This window comes from Sinohyriopsis cumingii, chromosome 2, assembly GCF_028554795.1.
Source record: "Sinohyriopsis cumingii isolate HCF-2022 chromosome 2, ASM2855479v2, whole genome shotgun sequence".
Lineage (NCBI taxonomy): Eukaryota > Metazoa > Mollusca > Bivalvia > Unionida > Unionidae > Sinohyriopsis > Sinohyriopsis cumingii.
Genome location: NC_142962.1, coordinates 163,940,879 through 163,960,512, shown reverse-complemented (window position 1 = coordinate 163,960,512; position 19,634 = coordinate 163,940,879). Strand labels below are relative to the sequence as shown.

General features: G+C 35.5%; 1 protein-coding gene across 1 annotated transcript in view; it reads right to left on the bottom strand.

The window, feature by feature from the left end:
* Window positions 1–18,181, bottom strand: part of LOC149806236 (protein flightless-1 homolog) — a 154,924-nt gene extending 136,743 nt beyond the window's left edge. The window contains exons 1-4 of the mRNA XM_089951183.1: window positions 18,104–18,181; window positions 11,755–11,865; window positions 4,632–4,784; window positions 3,156–3,241 (exon numbers count right to left, since the gene is read on the bottom strand). Of these exons, the coding sequence (XP_089807309.1) occupies window positions 3,156–3,241; window positions 4,632–4,784; window positions 11,755–11,865; window positions 18,104–18,166 (413 nt within the window). The 5' untranslated portion in view covers window positions 18,167–18,181. The remainder of the gene's footprint in view (window positions 1–3,155; window positions 3,242–4,631; window positions 4,785–11,754; window positions 11,866–18,103) is intronic.
* Between the last annotated feature and the right edge of the window lie 1,453 nt (window positions 18,182–19,634).

Here is a 19,634-nt window from a genome sequence, read left to right as displayed (position 1 = left end):
TTTAAATGCCAAAGTTTCTATGCAACATTTCTGGCTTTATTAAAATCAGCATTTTTTCTCTCACCTCAGTTATGACTGACAATTTATCACTGTAACTCATACTTTTTTAAATGCCAAAGTTTCTATGCAACATTTCTGGCTTTATTAAAATCAGCATTTTTTCTCTCACCTCATTAATAAAATCTTTGCAATGAATCCATCTAACAATCAGTAGCTGGTATTACAGTCCACAGTTATCAATTAAACTCTTAAGTGTACAATTCTAACCTGTCAATTAATTATCACTGCTAATATTTCAATGAACTACTGACAAGTTAAAATGTCAATTAATCTGAGCAATAACTTCATAATCTTGCTTAAACCATTTTAAAACTGAATTGGGCTTTAATATGACAAATGCATACTCATTTTTACAATGAATTTAATCCCCCCAAAATCTCATCCCCCCCCCCAAATTTAAATTCTTCATACAAAGCCATATATAGTCCTTTGACCTAAACAATTTTGATTTCCTTCTTTCTTACTGTAATGCTCAGGGAGCTCATGCTCTTAAACTCTGAACACTCTTTTTACATGATCAAGACAATGGGAGCAAACAGCTGGAATGGACAAATAAATAAGCCATTTTCCACCATGGGTCCATGTTTGCAACAAGACATCCTTACCTCAAATACACCTATAATGGCTTCTCTCTGGTACATAGCCATACTTTCGATATTAAACTTACAAAGTATCCTTTAAGTTAAGAATGCAAAATATTTTGAAAAATATTTTAAGAAGACATTTGGAACAAAGGAGATAACAATGTTACCTAGAACAGAGGTCCTAGCATACATTTAACTTAGGTTTGTTGGTGATAAGTCACCACAAGTAGGAAGATGAAAGTTAGCTAGTCATATTTGTTACACATTTTATTTTACGCACTTCAATTTTATAGCCGGCTATTTTTAAAGATGTGTGGAACAGGAGGCAAAAGTTTAAATTCAGACACGTTAACTTCAAGATAAACTTGTTTATGTTATTAGATGCTTTCAAAGGCTTGAGATACTTCTTATGTGCATTTGATTTGCATTATTTGTTTGTTACTTTATATTTTTTTAAATTTCATTACAATGCTATTGTAATGTGTATAGAATTATATTGTTCATGTACATTTTGTGTCAGAAGATTTCAATCTTATGTATTTTATTTTATAACATGCATATCTGACCAATAATAAAAGGAAATATAAACTGAGTAAGTCTTTCTTTTTGTTTTTGAGGGAAAGTGTCATGTATATTTAATTTGCATTGTTTGTTAATTATTTTTTTATTATTTCATTACCTGCTACAGTAATGTAACATTGGAGACTTGACTGTGTCCAAAATTTAGTTAATTTCTCACCTGATTTTAGTTTTATTTTGTAAACAACTAATACACAGCTAAAATATCCTCTATGTTTATGGGCTTAATATCAGAATCATTATTAATATAAGTAAATATGCTTATTTGGTTCTGGGTCTAGGTTTTGGAATTTCCATTAGGTAAATAGTTTTTGTTAGAAAATGCTGATTTTGACCCGAGGTCAAGCAGAGAACTATATGATCTTGTAACTTTGAGCATTTCTCAGTCGTGCTTTACGATCTATCACTTTCAAGTTTTATTATATGTTGTGTCCAGTTGGGCTCGAATTAAGTTCTTCAATTTTTTTAATTTAAATGTTTATTTTCTCTGGAAATATAAAAGTGCTCTGATAAAATTCTTGGATGGAGACATTCACTGAATTTATACTGAATTCAAACCTGGAATGATATTACTGTGATTCAATAAAAGACTGTTGGCACTTCAACACTCTACATGCTACCACAGACACATCATCACTTTCAATTTTGCATTTAATTTTGACTTCTACTGAGGACTTTAGATTATCAGACTTGAGTCTGTACTTCTAGGATTATTTTTTTAATTAATTCGCAATAACATAAGTTCTTCTTTTTCATTTTTGTATTCTATCGAAATAAACTAATTGTTGAATTTTACAAAGGTTGTTGCTTTTCACTCTTTTCGGTTACTTATTTTAAGAGCATAGACTCGTAACATGCATAAATGCAAAAAAACTATATGTTTAAGGATGGGAAAAAACACAAATGTCAAAAATTACTAAGATGTTTAAGCATAATGATACATAAAAATGTCAAAATACTTGTATGCTAAACATGTGGATAAAAACAAATGTCAAAAATACTTGTATGTTAAAAGATGAAGTGTTATGTATATTTAACTTGTATTATCTGTTGGCTTTTATTCATGTTATATACATTTGTATTTTGTACTTTACCTTGTCCAAAATCAAGTTCACAGAATACTTTACCAGTGACATTTATTTTGTAAACAACATAATACATTAGCTAATATTTCTCTACGAGTGTTGATTAAATATTCAGATCATTATTAATGTAAACATGTTTACATGAATTTGAGTTAAAAGATAGTCTTGACTCTGATGTTATAATCTTCTAGAATGGAAAATTCCATTTTGTGACAGAATATTTTAAGAAAATGGTAAGAGCAACCTAGGTTGAGTAGAGGGGCAAATAATCTTGTTTAATTCATTCTTGCCTTAACATCTGAAGCAGAACCATTCTTATTGTTGTGTTCAGTTTTTATTTGGATGGATTATTTTATTCAAATTATTATTCACTGGAATTACAAAGTGCTCAACAACATTTATAATTATAGTGAATTCAAACAAGTTCAAACAAGAATATTTTGGATTATACTTTTGTGGTTCATCAAAAGACTTGGCACATCATTACAATCCAGGCCACTGGCAAATTAGCATATCTGAGACTACAGGCACATCCATACATTCAATATCGGCACTTATTCAACATACCACTGGAATACGGTTAGAACTTCATATACCTGGACTTGTGATCGAACTTTAAGGATTATTTGGGATTTAATTAACAATACTTTAAAGGCTTTTTAAATTTTCACTTTGTATTCTAGGGAAATAACTTATTTGTTGAATTTTAGAAAACTTGTTGTTTTTCACTCTTTTCTATTACTTAGTTTAAGACCACAGAGTTGTAATGGAAGATGAATGCAAATAAATGTAAAAACTACTTAAATGTTAAAACATGAAGATAAATACAAATGTTGAAAATACTTACTTATTGTTACTGAGATTCAGGACAATTACACCTTTAGCATTTTCAAGCTCAGGGGGAACTTCACTCAGTTCATTGTGGCTAAAATCCTACAAATATAAGCTTTAAATTGGAACTCTTGGAAATCAATAAGATATTTTTAAAAAATTCCAGAAACTGAACTGTACATAATACTTGAAAATAGGCTGCTTACTAAATTGTTAACATTTGTCTCCATGTAGGTAAAATGTTTCTTAACAATATTTTAGCAATTTGAATATACAGTAATTAGAACATAGAGCCAGTCAAATAAAATATTTACTAAACATCGCCATCACTGATTGTTTAATTAGTGACTTAAGCGTGACTACAAACATTATCTTACTCCAAGTAAATCCAAGCCTCATGACTTTGGAGCAGCTACAATGATAAATTCAATTAATATGGGAGATTCCTTTCCCCAAAAATAAAACATAACTATTTTAAATGAGAAACAAATTCAGAAATTACAAGCATCAATACAAGCAGTTTATTGTTTGCAAAGAAACATCATAGACATCAACTGCTACTCCATGTGGCAAAATGGGCTCATTGCAGAATAGTAAATTGGAGGTTGCACTAAACATCACTTCCACCTGAAATGGTTCTGGATCATGTATAAAGTTACTGCATGGAAATGTCACTTAGTACCATACTAAAACTGTGACTTCCTACCATACTACAACTGTGATTTCCTGCCATGCTAAAACTGTCACTTAGTACCATACTAAAACTGTCACTTAGTACCATACTAAAACTGTCACTTAGTACCATCCTAAAACTGTAACTTCCTGCCATGCTAAAACTGTCACTTAATACCATACCAAAACTGTGACTTGCTACCATACTAAAACTGTGACTTCCTGCCATACTAAAACTGTGACTTCCTGCCATGCTAAAACTGTCACTTAGTACCATACTAAAACTGTGACTTCCTACCGTACTAAAACTGTGACTTCCTGCCATGCTAAAACTGGCTCTAAACCATGTATGAAGTTGTAGGAGAAGACCAGGATAAAATAATATTCAATAACAACTTATAATTTAACTCATAGACTGGATATAAATAAAAGAAACTGTTCTCTATCAAGTCTAATAAACTTACAGAAATAACAGTGTAACTACAACTATTATTATTATTATTATTATTAAAACTAAAAGATGTCATTGTGCTATTACTGAAATATACCCAGTCTTCATAACAGTCTTTCACATGTCCCTTTTCTGTCTTGAAGAAGATATGACATCTCCCTTTTGTAGGGAATTTAAGATGGTCTCTTGGTAAAATTGGTTTTTATAAAAAATGAAAAATGACATTTCAAGTTACAATTCAATAATGCTTTCTGAATATTTTATGAGACTTCGCATATGATTTCCCCATTAACTGAATAAACACTATAACAGTAGTTGGAGGATACCAAAGACGGGAAGCATACATAGAGAAACATTGTTTTAAATTACCACTACAGAGAGATCTTCAAGATGAAAGATATCATCAGGGATCCCCTTGTCAGTCAGTTTGTTGTGGCGACAATTAATGGTTCGAAGAGCTGCCAGTCTTCCGATGTCCTCTCCAAGATTGCTGATTTGGTTCTTCACCAAAGTCAGATGTTCCTGGAAAGATTCAATCAACTATCTAAAACCAGAATGCCAGTTTTCTATTAACCGATTAATGAAGTTCTGTTATTCATCTATGTCAATAAAATTTAAATGGTCAAGAACAAAAAGAAAATACAAAATATGCTTTTAGGACATGGAACCCCTCTTCTATAAAATATGACTTAGGACATGGAACCCCTCTTCTATAAAATATGCTTTTAGGACATGGAACCCCTCTTCTATAAAATATGTCTTAGGACATGGAACCCCTCTTCTATAAAATATGCTTTTAGGACATGGAACCCCTCTTCTATAAAATATGCTTTTAGGACATGGAACCCCTCTTCTATAAAATATGTCTTAGGACATGGAACCCCTCTTCTATAAAATATGCTTTTAGGACATGGAACACCTCTTCTATAAAATATGCTTTTAGGACATGGAACCCCTCTTCTATAAAATATGCTTTTAGGACATGGAACCCCTCTTCTATAAAATATGCTTTTAGGACATGGAACCCCTCTTCTATAAAATATGCCTTAGGACATGGAACCCCTCTTCTATAAAATATGCTTTTAGGACATGGAACACCTCTTCTATAAAATATGCTTTTAGGACATGGAACCCCTCTTCTATAAAATATGCTTTTAGGACATGGAACCCCTCTTCTATGGCAATATTAGTTGAAAACCAGGAAGAGACACCCAGTGTTGCAAGCATATAGGCTATTTTTCCGCCTAAAACTGATGATGTTCTTGTAAATTTGATACATTTCAGTATCTTGATCGTTATAAGGAACAGAGAAAATGTCCTCCAAAACAGCAATAGCAAATATGACAGTTGTAAACTTCATCTAATTAATTGTGATGATAATTGGTAATTAGAATACAGATCTCGTGAAATTATGAACTATTGTAAAGCATTTACAATTCATAATTTAAACCTGAGAAGAAACAAACAACAACTCAAATCTTTTGTTACAGTGAGTTTCATAATTTTTCCTTAGTATTAAACAGTTATTTTATACATTTCAGTCAGCTCTGGAGAATGGAAAGCCAGAAATCCTACTTAATGCAGCAAAAATAAAGGAGAAACTTCTACGCATCCACACAGTCAGGCTTACTGAACAGCAAGTCAACTCTAGTTGCAGTGATCCTGAGTGCAGCACTAAATATTTGTAAATCATGTTCTGTTTATATTAATATATGCATTAAACACATCAGATGCTAATTGGTCATTTATTGTATTTTTTAATGAACATGTTTCATGTCATATTTCGTAAACGTCAAGGAGTGAAGTTTGCTCAAAGTAATTGGCTAATTATTTTGGTTTGAGGAATATTTCCCCATGATTGACTTCCCATAATCAAACAAGTAATCACATAAATCTAAGAAGTCCTCAAAACAAAGCACCATAAACAAATGTGCATACTCCAAATTTATACATTCATGATAATTTATGTGATGCAGTGTATATATAAACATGTATATACTATTAAAATATCTGGAATTTAAATTATAGTAATGTGTTAATTAACTGGTATATCTGAATAAACAAATTTCTTGTATACATGTACATTAATGCTTTGTTGGTCGTATGTGGCAGCTTTAGACTTACCAATTCAACTGATATAAATTGTTTTTTTCTTTTGCATTATGTATACAATATTTATAAATATTTCTGTGCTGTATATATTTACAAATTACAAAACAATTAAATATTGAAGTATCTTCTAAAAGTGTCTTATTGTATGACACCCTTTACTTTGATTTTTGCTGCACACAATGTGATTGCAGACATTTTATTTTTTATTGAAATAATATCTGGATTGCACTTAAAATATATCAGTTATAACCATATAACTACAAAATATAATTAGGGTGGCCATTCATACGGTTTATAAAATATAATTAGGGTGGCCATTCGTACGGTTTATAAAATACAATTAGGGTGGCCATTCATACGGTTTATAAAATATAATTAGGGTGGCCATTCATACGGTTTATAAAATATAATTAGGGTGGCCATTCATACGGTTTATAAAATATAATTAGGGTGGCCATTCGTACGGTTTATAAAATATAATTAGGGTGGCCATTCATACGGTTTATAAAATATAATTAGGGTGGCCATTCGTACGGTTTATACAATACAATTAGGTGGCCATTCGTACGGTTTATAAAATATAATTAGGGTGGCCATTCATACGGTTTATAAAATATAATTAGGGTGGCCATTCATACGGTTTATACAATACAATTAGGTGGCCATTCGTACGGTTTATAAAATATAATTAGGGTGGCCATTCATACGGTTTATAAAATATAATTAGGGTGGCCATTCGTACGGTTTATAAAATATAATTAGGGTGGCCATTCATACGGTTTATAAAATATAATTAGGGTGGCCATTCGTACGGTTTATACAATACAATTAGGTGGCCATTCATACGGTTTATAAAATATAATTAGGGTGGCCATTCATACGGTTTATAAAATATAATTAGGGTGGCCATTTGTACGGTTTATAAAATACAATTAGGGTGGCCATTCATACGGTTTATACAATACAATTAGGGTGCCCATTCGTACAGTTTATGAAATACAATTAGGGTGGCCATTCATACGGTTTATAAAATATAATTAGGGTGGCCATTCATACGGTTTATACAATATAATTAGGGTGGCCATTCGTACGGTTAATAAAATATAATTAGGGTGGCCATTCGTGCGGTTTATAAAATATAATTAGGGTGGCCATTCATACGGTTTATAAAATGTAATTAGGGTGGCCATTCGTACGGTTTATAAAATGCAATTAGGGTGGCCAATCGTACGGTTTATAAAATATAATTAGGTTGGCCATTCATACGGTTTATAAAATATAATTAGGGTGGCCATTCATGCGGTTTATAAAATACAATTAGGGTGGCCATTCATACGGTTTATGAAATATGATTAGGGTGGCCATTCGTACGGTTTTATACTGGACCATTGGGTTTTCAGCTGTTCTGCCTCCTTATTAACATATCAATTTTTGTACATTAAAGCGTTTTCAGAGTTAATAATGGTTGATTGTGGTATTTTTATGGCCGATTGTAGTGGATTTTGGTGTCGTGGACTGTGGCATATATACTGGTCAATTGTGTTATTTTCACACTTGATTTTAGAAAATTGTGGTCGATTGAAGTATTTTCACAGTAAAACGTGGCAGAATGTGGTGGATTATAATAGATTCTGGTGGATTGTGGTACATTATACATGTAGATTGTGGGTGCCATTTTCATGCTTGATTGTAGAAGAATGTGGTCAATTGCAGTATTTTCATCATATATTGTGGGGGATTGTAGTGGACTGTGGTAGATTCTAGCAGACTGTGGTAGATTCGAGTGGACTGTGGTGGATTCTAGCGGACTGTGGTAGATTCTAGTAGACTGTGGTAGATTCTAGCCAACTGTGGTAGATTCTAGTGGACTGTGGTAGATTCTAGCAGATTATGGTAGATTCTAGTGGACTGTGGTAGATTCTAGCAGACTGTGGTAGATTCTAGTGGACTGTGGTGGATTCTAGCGGACTGTGGTAGATTCTAGTAGACTGTGGTAGATTCGAGTGGACTGTGGTGGATTCTAGCGGACTGTGGTAGATTCTAGTAGACTGTGGTAGATTCTAGCCAACTGTGGTAGATTCTAGTGGACTGTGGTAGATTCTAGCAGATTATGGTAGATTCTAGTGGACTGTGGTGGATTGTGATAAATCATGTTGCCACTTATTTTGTATTCTTTTTATCTATTTTCACATTAAAACTTATGCAAACAAATAAAGTTATCAAAACAAGAGTTCTAATAATAGTGTGTGTGTGATTTGGATTTTTAATGCAGCTTTAACAATTTTTCAGCAATATCGCTACAGTGTCTGCAACATGACAGTTTGTAGTGATGTCTAGAACTGGGGCATCATGCCGCAGACATGTAGCACGATGTCCCATCCAGTCATATTATCCCAACATCGGGCAAACTAGTCCAGACACAAACTTTTTAATGCTGAGCGCCAAGCGAGGCAGCTGTTAGAACCATTTTTTACAAGTCATTGGTATGACTCTGCCTGGGTTCAAACCCGCAACCTCATTTCAGGTGGACATCTAACCACTAGGACATCGGAGCAATATATGTAAATAACAAGAATCGTTTGAATTGATAGAACATGATCTATAGATAGCTGGAAAAACACAGACATCTCAGAGCATCATATGAACTAATGTTCTTTGCAACTAATTACAGTTGTTAGGCAAACCTTCATCAAACTTCCTTTTTTTGCAAAGATACAAGAACTCATCTGTTCAACTATATCAATAAAAATTAAACAGCGTGACTGAGGAATGGCAAAGGTTTTGTAATCATTTATTTACAAGTATGTATACCTCAGAATGATTTGAGATAACTTATTTTTATTCATATAATTATTTGCTCAACAGTAAGTATGGATCTGTCTCCTTTCAATACAGTGTGATTGTGATGTATGCGAGATTTGCATTCTGTGTCGCGTGCGTAATTTGAGGTTTGTGTAAATTGGGATCATTTTCTCCATAGAAATTCATTGTTACAATGCTTCTGCAAAGTAGATTAAAATAAAAATTAATTAAAGTTTTCATAAAAAGCCTTGGAAAATGAACATAAAATAAAAACATGAAAGGTTAATCAATAGAACATATGTACAATTAATTAAAACAATGAGAGCTGCATCAAAGAGTAGTGTTGATACGTTCTTCGGAACTGTCTGTAGAGACAGCAACAGGGACGGGCGCAGGCACACTACTTTAAGTGGAAGGCTCATCTGGAGACGACGCTCTGATGAAAGAGTCTAGCATAGTTGGAGTCTTATGTTGCTGTGAGGAATGCACAGGAGCTGCATCACTTTTGGTTCTTCCACAGGAAAATTTGGAAGTGATCTTCGAGCCCAGGAATATTTGTCGGAACAAATGTTTAGCATGGGTTCCAGATGATAAACGTAGCTTGTGTTCAACTAGAAAACTCACAAATAATGCTTCAGCACTGGTAGCTTGCAGGTCTCCCGTCTATGGCTTAAAATATTCCAGAACTGAAATCTGCAAATTCTTGATTTTCACATCGTCTCTGCCATCATGCCCAATACTAAAATTTGTGACATACTGTGTGCAAAAAGAATGATGTATATCAATGTTTAATGGCAGAATGCACAGCCAATTTTTGGTATATTCCAAATTAAACTTCACTTTTTGAGCAATACATTTCTTTTTCCCTGGTGGTGAAGCCATTTTCAAGATCTTACATGTGATGCCGAATGGTAATTCAAACCAGTGTTGGTGACACATGCGTGGAGCAAAGTTCCGGTCAGGCCCCAGTTTCTCTCAAAAGCATTTGTAAAACTACTCTTATACATATATATTAAAATACGCTAACATGCTTGCTACTGGGCAAACTACCAATCGGTTGTAGTTCTACTAATATCGCAACCAGCAGTACCGGACTGTTTCGGCAACTGCCAATATCATCACTAGCGCTTAACGGGAAATCAGATATTTTATTACAGATTTAAAATAATTGAGAATTGGAGAATTCGTGAAGTTTTTGCTTGCGACGTGACTGTCTGAAAAAGTTATGAAATTCGTGCCAAAGTCGTGAGGGTTGGCAGCTATGAGTCTACATGTACTATTACAATATATATTTTTCATAACTTTAATTATTGGTACAAGCTTTTAACGTGTGAAAGAAAATTAAAAAGATAAGCTGATTGTATTAAAAATAAAACACAATTTCAAGATTAGAATACATTCCGTATTATATTTAACCTTATTTTAAATTTTACTGAGATATCATGTTTTCACATTCTGGAATAACTCAAATCTTCTGATGGTGTATCAAAAAAATTCCAGTCAACTTTTATCAAATTTGTACAACCCAGAGTATACATTTCATCTTAACCCTTTACCTCATGCAAGCATCTTTGGACGCCTCTACTCCAGTCACATGGAAGCGCCTTTTGACGCCTCTACTCCATTCGCATGGAAGCGCCTTTTGACGCCTGCTGTAAACATCAGCCATTTTGAGTTGGTTTTCGTAACGCCACCTTCGGGGGAAAACCCCCATTAGATACTACATTCATTTCTGCGAATGATAAGTACGTCAGATCACGTGGTCGCTGTTTATGCACTGGTCGATATCTGCTATTTAAAGTAACTGGGTTGTAATCTCCACTCTTCAAAATGGTGGTCGCAGATTTCATTCAGTACTTACCATGGTTTCACAATTAGAATCACAACTATGAAAGATTCAATAACTTAGGTAAAGGATCTGATATTGATGTAGGCAGCAATCGGGACCCCGTGTGGCCGAGTGGCCCAAAGCGCTATCCGTTATGGATCACTGCCATCTCACCTCTGTCTGCATGGGTTCGAGTTTCAGATTCGGCTAATGTGGGTATGTGAGAAAGCTTGCCAGTAGCTTCTCATGGGATGGAGGTTCTTTCCGGGGTTTTCCCGGGTTCTTCCTCCACCATTAATACTGGCCACCATGTATAGCCTATCGTGTGCTGAAAAATGGCGTTAAACCCTACAACAACAACAAGAAGGCAGCAATCAGTTTTTATAAATTATCAAATTCAGATGACTTAATGATGCAGACGAAAAACATAAATTTCGCATATGGGAAATGGCAGCTACGGTTGGTCACGCAGCCTCTCTCAAGCTTTTAAAGCACATAAAAATTCTTCCGTGAAAAATAATTACACAGCTATAACAATTGGACTTTACTCTTAAATTTTTCCACATATAATAGATGTGTACCAAAAATGTAAAATGGTTAAAATTGCTGTTAAACGTAACATACACTACATTGCTTAACAGGTTACAGGCAGGCCTATGCGTATGCTGTTGACTAGGTATCATGTGTTCTATTTATAGCGCGCTGCACTTTGTCACTATGCTCTATGAGGTAAAGGGTTAAATCTCTCACCAGCTTCTTGAGGTTAGCAATCTCTCGTGGAATGGCATCAAGGTTGGTTCGAGTCAGCTTCAGCCAACGCAGCCCTGTCATATCAGCAAGTTGTGGTGGTAATTTCTCTCCCTGAAAAGAAGGATGCATAATAAGGAAAAACATCTCAAATTTGTCTAGTCCTAAGTTAAATGAAGGAATCCAAGTAATATGTGTGGGATTGGTGACTTTTAATCAGATGCCCAGTTCAGATATGTTTTAGTGTTCCATTGGGTTCTGTTCTTGGACTGATTCCCTTCATTTTATACTCAGCCCCTCTCAAATGTCATAGATCATCAGCTAATGTTGCACATTTCTGATCTGAATTCACAGACTACATATAACAAGCTGTTGATGAATTGTTGTAAAACTGAAGACGTTTTGATCACCATGCAAACACTTTCTCATTCCCATCCTTTACCTCAAACAATACATATCAGCAAAACCAACATATCCAGTCCTCAAAATATATCACAGCTTGACACCTGACTGATGCCCAAGGCCCCTCTAATATGAAATCAGGCCCATCCTGTATTCTAAAAGAGATATCCGTCGGGCTTGTAAAAAAATAATAATCAAATTTGTCTAAGAAAGCTTTGATCACACTGATGAAATGCGGAAATGTATTTTCATGATGCTGACATACCTTCTATAACTCAGCGCAAATCTTATTAAAATCAGATTGTCACTGTTCTACGTGAAGTGGAGATCTCATTTTAATCAAATTGTAACACAGCATGTCATGCTAAAAACACAATTTTGTACTCCCAGACCCCCACACAGTCATGTTTCGAGAAATACAATTTTCAGTAATCTTCAAAAATAGAAAAAAACACTCCACCACTTTCAGTATATGCACATTTCATGTAGCATATGTAAATGGTAAACAGTAAATTTGGAGCTGATGTAAAATTATCCTCTGGGCAGTTTAAATAGCGGTAATTATGAGGTAAGGAGGTCAGGTATAAACCACCATTTCACATATTACTTAACTGGCTACCAATAGGTAGAAAGATGTGTTTGAAGACTGCAGTGGGAGGGGCCCCGAGTGGTCTAAAGCGTTCTCTGTTACAGATCACTGCCATCTCACCTCTATCTGTGTGGGTTCAAGTCTCTGATTCGGCCAATGTGGGTATGTGAGAAAGCTTACCAGTAACTTCTCGTGGGTCGGTGGTTCTTTCCGGGGTCTTCCTCCACCATTAATACTGGCCGCCAATGTATAGCCTATCGTGTGCTGAAAAATGGCATTAAACCCCAACAACAACAACAATAATCAGACTTAGATGAGGTTTTTTATCTTTATTAAAATAACTTTGTCCCACAAGACACATCAATACCATTTTTTGTGCCTTTTCACTAGTATGGAGATTCATTAATGACCTATTATGTTTTTAGTCACTAACGAGAATTACCAGATGACAAAGGTTGTGCAGACAATTCATAAAGACATTTGTTTGTTTCTTAGTATCCTCTTCATGGTAAGTTCATTATGCCATTTTTCGGCTACTATATTTAAAATAGGGAAACTTTGGGCCAAATGGAAATTGAAGTCCATGCTTCTGGAATTTCAGTCTGGGCTTATGATTTTTTTAAATTCACCAGTCTGTGTCTGTTTCTTTGAGCACTGACAACAATTACACAAACATTACAATACCTATGCATTACTTTTGACAGTACTCTCATTATGAACATACAGTAAGCAATACTGCATACCCAGAGCTGAGACACATCAGCTCCATTGCAATTTTCATTCTGTTGATTCCACTATAACACTAAAGTGTTCCTTAGTACTTTCTAGATGTGACTACTGTAATTCACTTCTATATGGTTTATCTCATTATCTTCTACAGAAACATAAAAACATTCAAAACACAGCTGCTCAAACCATCGTAAGAGCATCAAGAGCCAAGTATGAATTGCCTCTCTTTGTACACACCAATGGCTACCCCTTCTCTCCAGAATGAAACACAAAATCTGTTCTGTTACAGTTCGTTCACTGCCTCTAGTCCAAAATACCTCTATGACCTCACAGCTGTGTACATCTATTCTAGATTCTTACACTCCTCTTCAGACACATGTATTTCCATTATTCCAACTATAAAATATTGGTCCTATGGTCCACACTCTAGGGACCAGCTACCACTTGACACAAAGACACTGATCTCATTAAAGGAAGCTCTAAAAACACACATATTTTGACTGCAAGAACATACTTCCAACTTAACGTTTCCCTACCTTGAATTTTTTTTGTTTGTAATTTCATTGTTTGTTTTATTTAATCTTCTCTATGTTATTAAGTAGTAACTATTATTCTGAAGTACTTAGAGCTATTAAAGCTTAAGCACTGTACTAAGTCCTCATTATTATCATTATCATAATAATAATTATTATTATTATCATTATTATTATTTTATTATTATTAATACCAATGCAGAGCTGCCAGCCTTCCAGGCTTGCAATTAGTAAAAAGAGGGATAAAAATTAGTGAATTTTGAACACAACTAGTGAAAAATTATACTATGATACTAGCTCCATCAACTTTGATGGTCAGTACTGCAGTATATGAAAATCCCAAAATAAAAGTAAAACATATCATTTACATGTACAGGGCTTGAATTTAACACAAATTTCTTTGTAGCCAGAAGGACAAGTACATTGAGAAATTTACTAGTCCTGCCAAATTTTTACTAGTCCAGCTTTCATGTACGTTCACCGATTCAATTTTAAAATTCGAACAACCTGCAACAAAACTGGATGTTTTCTGTGTTTGTTTTCGCGAATTACTTACACCAGTGGGGCCCCGAGTGGCCGAGTGGTCTAAAGCGCTCTTCGTTACGGATCACTGCCATCTCACCTCTGTCTGCGGCGGTTCGAGTCTAAGATTCAGCCAATGTGGGCATGTGAGAAAGCTTGCCAGTAGCTTCTCGTGGGTCGGTGGTTCTTTCCGGGGTTTTCCGGGTTCTTCCTCCACCATTAATACTGGCCGCCATGTATAGCCTATCGTGCTGAAAAATGGCGTTAAACCCCACAACAACAACAACAACTTACACCAGTTACACCAAATAACATTCCTTTCCTCGTCATAATTCAGCCATTCCCTGTCTTTTGTCCATTTCTTCTGAAATTTTCCATTATGCTTTTCCCTATCATAAGAATTATTGCTCATCATTCTCATTCAACTTTTGCTTTTTTTCTGGTGGCTGAACAGCTTCTATTAAATGCCACATTTTGCCTGTCTTATAAGGAGGGAATTGTGCCTTGTTTGGAAATACGAGATGTTATAGTATAGATGATGCGAATTATTTAAAGCAAGAAAAGGAATTGCACAGTGTCCTTTATATAAGAAAATCAAACAGGTTTCAAAACATGCGTCTTTGCCCCCCTCCCATAATTAAATGGCCTCTCCCTAACAAAGATTAACTTCAGCAGATGTTCTGCATGATGAAAGCAGAGGCTATTGTAAACACTGTTATAAATTGTTAGCATCAGAAGATAGTGTTAGTTTCAGCTTGGAAAAGGTGTGTTCACATCAAACGAAGCCATCTGACACTTGGTGCGTTGTATTTAACAGCTCCAATTATGGTATCATAAGTCGTAAGTTTGGTAATTGTTCCTAATTAATCGAACCTCAATGTATTGTTGAAATTAATAATAAGGCTGAAAATTTTCAAATCTTAGATGCCCATGCTCAGAGATTTTAATTCCCAGCAAATGTACAGCATTCTGCTTTGATATCTCCACGTGTATTCAATTATTTGTTCATTTTTGTAAGGGAAAAATATAAAAATTTATCTTATCATCATAGAAAAAGTAGTTGTATGGAAAGGATGTTTCAATAATGTAATCATGATAAATTGATCTAATTCTTATAATTATTTCAATGGAAATCTAAAATATGTAGTTTCCTGTTTGTGACTGTTGGAGCGTTTGGGTAGCGAGCAAAAAAAAAAAGAACCTTAAACAAAAAAACCTGCAAACTAATTTCTTTGAATAGCTTTTGCTGTGTTCTTTTATGTGGAATACCGCTTTGTAGTTTGTTACTGTGGTCGAGTGAATAAAGTGTGATACCAGGTCATTTTTTCATTTAATTCGTTATCACATTAATTAGGATCAATTACCAAACTTTCGTTGTTAATGACAGGAAATGCATAAAATCAGATGGATTCTTGTTATAGAAACGCACCTTTCCAGGGCAGAAATTGACTTCATCTTCTCATGCTAATATTTTATGACTGTTTACAATGGCCACTGCTTTGATTCTACAGAACATCTGCCAAGTCAAGTCTTTATTAGGGAATGGTGTAAACAAATACTGACTATTGATAACTGAATCTTACTAGCCCATCAAACTATTTACATTATGAAAGTTACTAGTCTGACAGGAAATCTGCTAGCCTTGGGCTAGCAGACTACTGCTAATTTTGTGCCCTGATGTACAATATTATTTTCAGCAAAATGTACTGATATACACAAACTTCAAGCTATTTGTCATAATATGATGCTATGGCAGACTTCCTCAACTGGGCTTGGTAAAACAAAATTAAACAGTTCAGGCTTCTTGCCTGCTGTTTAATCATGGTGACTAAAATTGTTGCAAATTTTCAGCACCTAAGGAGGCACTAAAGTTTGTCTTATTTTTCCGAACAATAGGAAATATTCTTTCACTGTCACTATTGCTGATCTCCAACTGCGAAAGGCAGGTTATAATTTATTTTCAACAAGAAAATTCACAAATAATGCTTCAGCACTGGTAACATGCAGGACTTGAGTAGGTGGCTTTAAGTATTCCAGAGCTGTGGGTGCTCATAATTTTCTATATGCTTTTGGCAAGCAGTGTTCTTTTTCACATAGTTCTGCCACACACCCACATATATATTATTATACAGTACATGTCTGACAGGTAAATTGTAAGCAATATTGAGTGTATGTGTACATTCCCAATTCTAAAATTTTATTCCTTATTTAAGCCAACTGAGAATTTGGGGAATTCATGATCTTTTTTAATGTGGTGTGAATCTGCGAATTGCTATCATGAGTCATGAGTCATGAAATTCAAGCCAAAATCAAGAGGTTTGGCAGGTCTTCCGAAGTTTAAAGATATCATTCATATATGTGAGATTGCTTTCACAAATTAAGTGCAGACATCGATTCATTCATAGCTATCAACGATGTGTGAGCAAGTACTCTCCCACAAGGGAAGGGGGCCACTTTTGATGCCCCATGTGGCCCAGGTGCAAAGGACAAGTGGTGAGGTGTTCTGCATTGCACAAGTACATTGTGGTGAACATTGAATCGAGTTAATGGTAAGTAAAAAGCTTACTTTTGCATCTACCGCTGTTCTGTAATTCAAGAAGGGATGCACCATAGAGTTGAAAACATTGTCCATATCGCTCTTGTCACAGGTTTTCAGATGAGCACGTAAGTGTCCACAAAAGAAAACTTCACGAAAATCGCACGTATCGGAGCCTGTAACTTCAGTCTGGTACAACGCAGAAAAGTCAATGATGGCTTGATGGATAGAAAAATATCTCAGAAGTAAAACAAGCCATATAGTATGGTCGCGTGCCTTTAAAGACGGAAATAGCAGAAGGAAATCGAGGGTCATGGGTGGAGCGAAGTATCTGGAAGTTCCGTACCTTCTCTCTTGGGGCCCCGAGTGGCTGAGTGGTCTAAGGCACTCTTCGTTACGGATCACTGCCATCTCACCTCTGTCTGCGGCGGTTCGAGTCTAAGATTCAGCCAATGTGGGCATGTGAGAAAGCTTGCCAGTAGCTTCTCGTGGGTCGGTGGTTCTTTCCGGGGTTTTCCGGGTTCTTCCTCCACCATTAATACTGGCCGCCATGTATAGCCTATCGTGCTGAAAAATGGCGTTAAACCCCACAACAACAACAACCTTCTCTCTTATATATTATGATAGAGAGGGTCCTATGTCAAAACGGGTCATCGGGGTAATCTAAGGTATTTTTGTCACTCTGTATGATTTTTTTCCTTTAGATGATTGTTTTTTTTCTTAACATCAAGCTCGCGTCGAGCACCTGTGAGTGTTAGGACCACTCTGATCACAATCAGGTTAGAAATTATAAATCAATATATGAACTGACTAAGTTCTCTGCACTTGTTTATCACATTAAAGATTTCCTTATTTAAATCGGTTAGGGTACAAACAAGCGGGGAGGTATATTTAGACAATAATATTTGTGGTAGCGATTTCTAATGTCTTTGGAACCTATCGATCTTTGGAAATATCTGGATTCCATTACAAAACAATTATTCAGTTCAGCTAGAACATATACACATTTGAATCACAGCCCTAGACCCAAATAAAGATTACCTCAAAATCATTTTTAGAGAAATCTATTCCCCGAACGAACGGCAAGACCCCTGTCTCAGCCATCTTCTTGCTGAAAATGGAAAATTAACGAGATATGCCAAATGAATGCGGAAGTACAGTGTAGACCTTTTATTTTACGTGTTAAGTAACATCCGTACGCTGTTCAATAGTGATAATGGTGTGTTTTTTCTCTCACGAGATTTGTTTTTCCTTTAGAATTTGGTTGTCTTAAATAATATCGAGTTTATTTTGTGGAAGATATAATGATCTAATATCCATAAATAAATGAACTAGAATTTTTTTTGTGGAAAAATTAACAAATTATGTAGCTCATCTAGTTCAAACCTTCTACCTCCCCCCACCCACAACGACTTTGTGAACATGCCAAAGTTACCATGGCAGAGGATAGGCATGACACCTTACCATATACGTTGAACCCTCTCAAGCTGTTAGCTATGTTTAGCCCCGAGTGGTCTAAAGCGCTCTCCGTCACTGCCATCTCACCTCTGGCTGCGTGGGTTCGAGTCTGGGATTCGACCAATGTGGGTATGTGAGAAAGTTTGCCAGTAGGTTCTCGTGAGTCGGTGGTTCTTTCCGGGGGTTTCCCGGGTTCTTACTCCACCATTAATACTGGCCGCCATGCATAGCCTATCTTGTGCTGAAAAATGGCGTTAAACCCCACAACAACAACAAATATTTAGCTACTAACTGTTGAGGTGTCCCACTTTGGTCCAAAAGCTATAAAGGATTTTATATTTATTTGTTATTCCTGCATTTTCTGTGGTAGTGGATTTCATTGTAAAAACGCAAAAAAAAAAAGTTTGATTAACAAATTTATCAACAAATGTTTTTGACTGGGTTCTCGTCACGGGTTCCCCGATTTTCTTCCCCCAGGTCTAAAAAGGAGAATTTTAAAGGGACTGTTTCCTCTTCCTTATACAACTTTGTCATAAGCCGGTTTCCTCTCCTCTTTTTTTTCTTTCTCTTTCTTTTAGTGATCTGTACCAGATATCTACCCACGGTCCAGTGTTTGCTATGTGTGTTTTTTTTAGCTATATTGTGTATTTCTGCTATTCCCTAACATTCTTGTTTGGACTGGCGTGAGTAGTAAATGGGGATACCCTACGTACAATGGGAATTAGCATTACAAACCACCCTGGGACACTCTACGTACAATGGGAATTTAACATGGCGAAATGCCAGTAGCTTCTCGTGGGTCGGTGGTTCTTCCCGGGGGTTTCCCGGGTTCTTCCTCCACCATTAATACTGGCCGCCATACATAGCCTATCGTGTGCTGAAAAATGGCGTTAAACCCTACAACAACAACAACAACATGGCGAAAAATCGTGGGTCAGATTACGTACAATGGGAATAACCATGGGAATAAATCGTGGGTTACTTTACGTACAAGGGAAATTTAACATGGCGAAAAATCGTGGGTCACTCTACGTACAAGGGGAATTTAACATGGGGAATAGAGTTTGGGCTTGTTTAGAGACAAGGGGAATTGAATATGGGTTTTTTTTTGTTT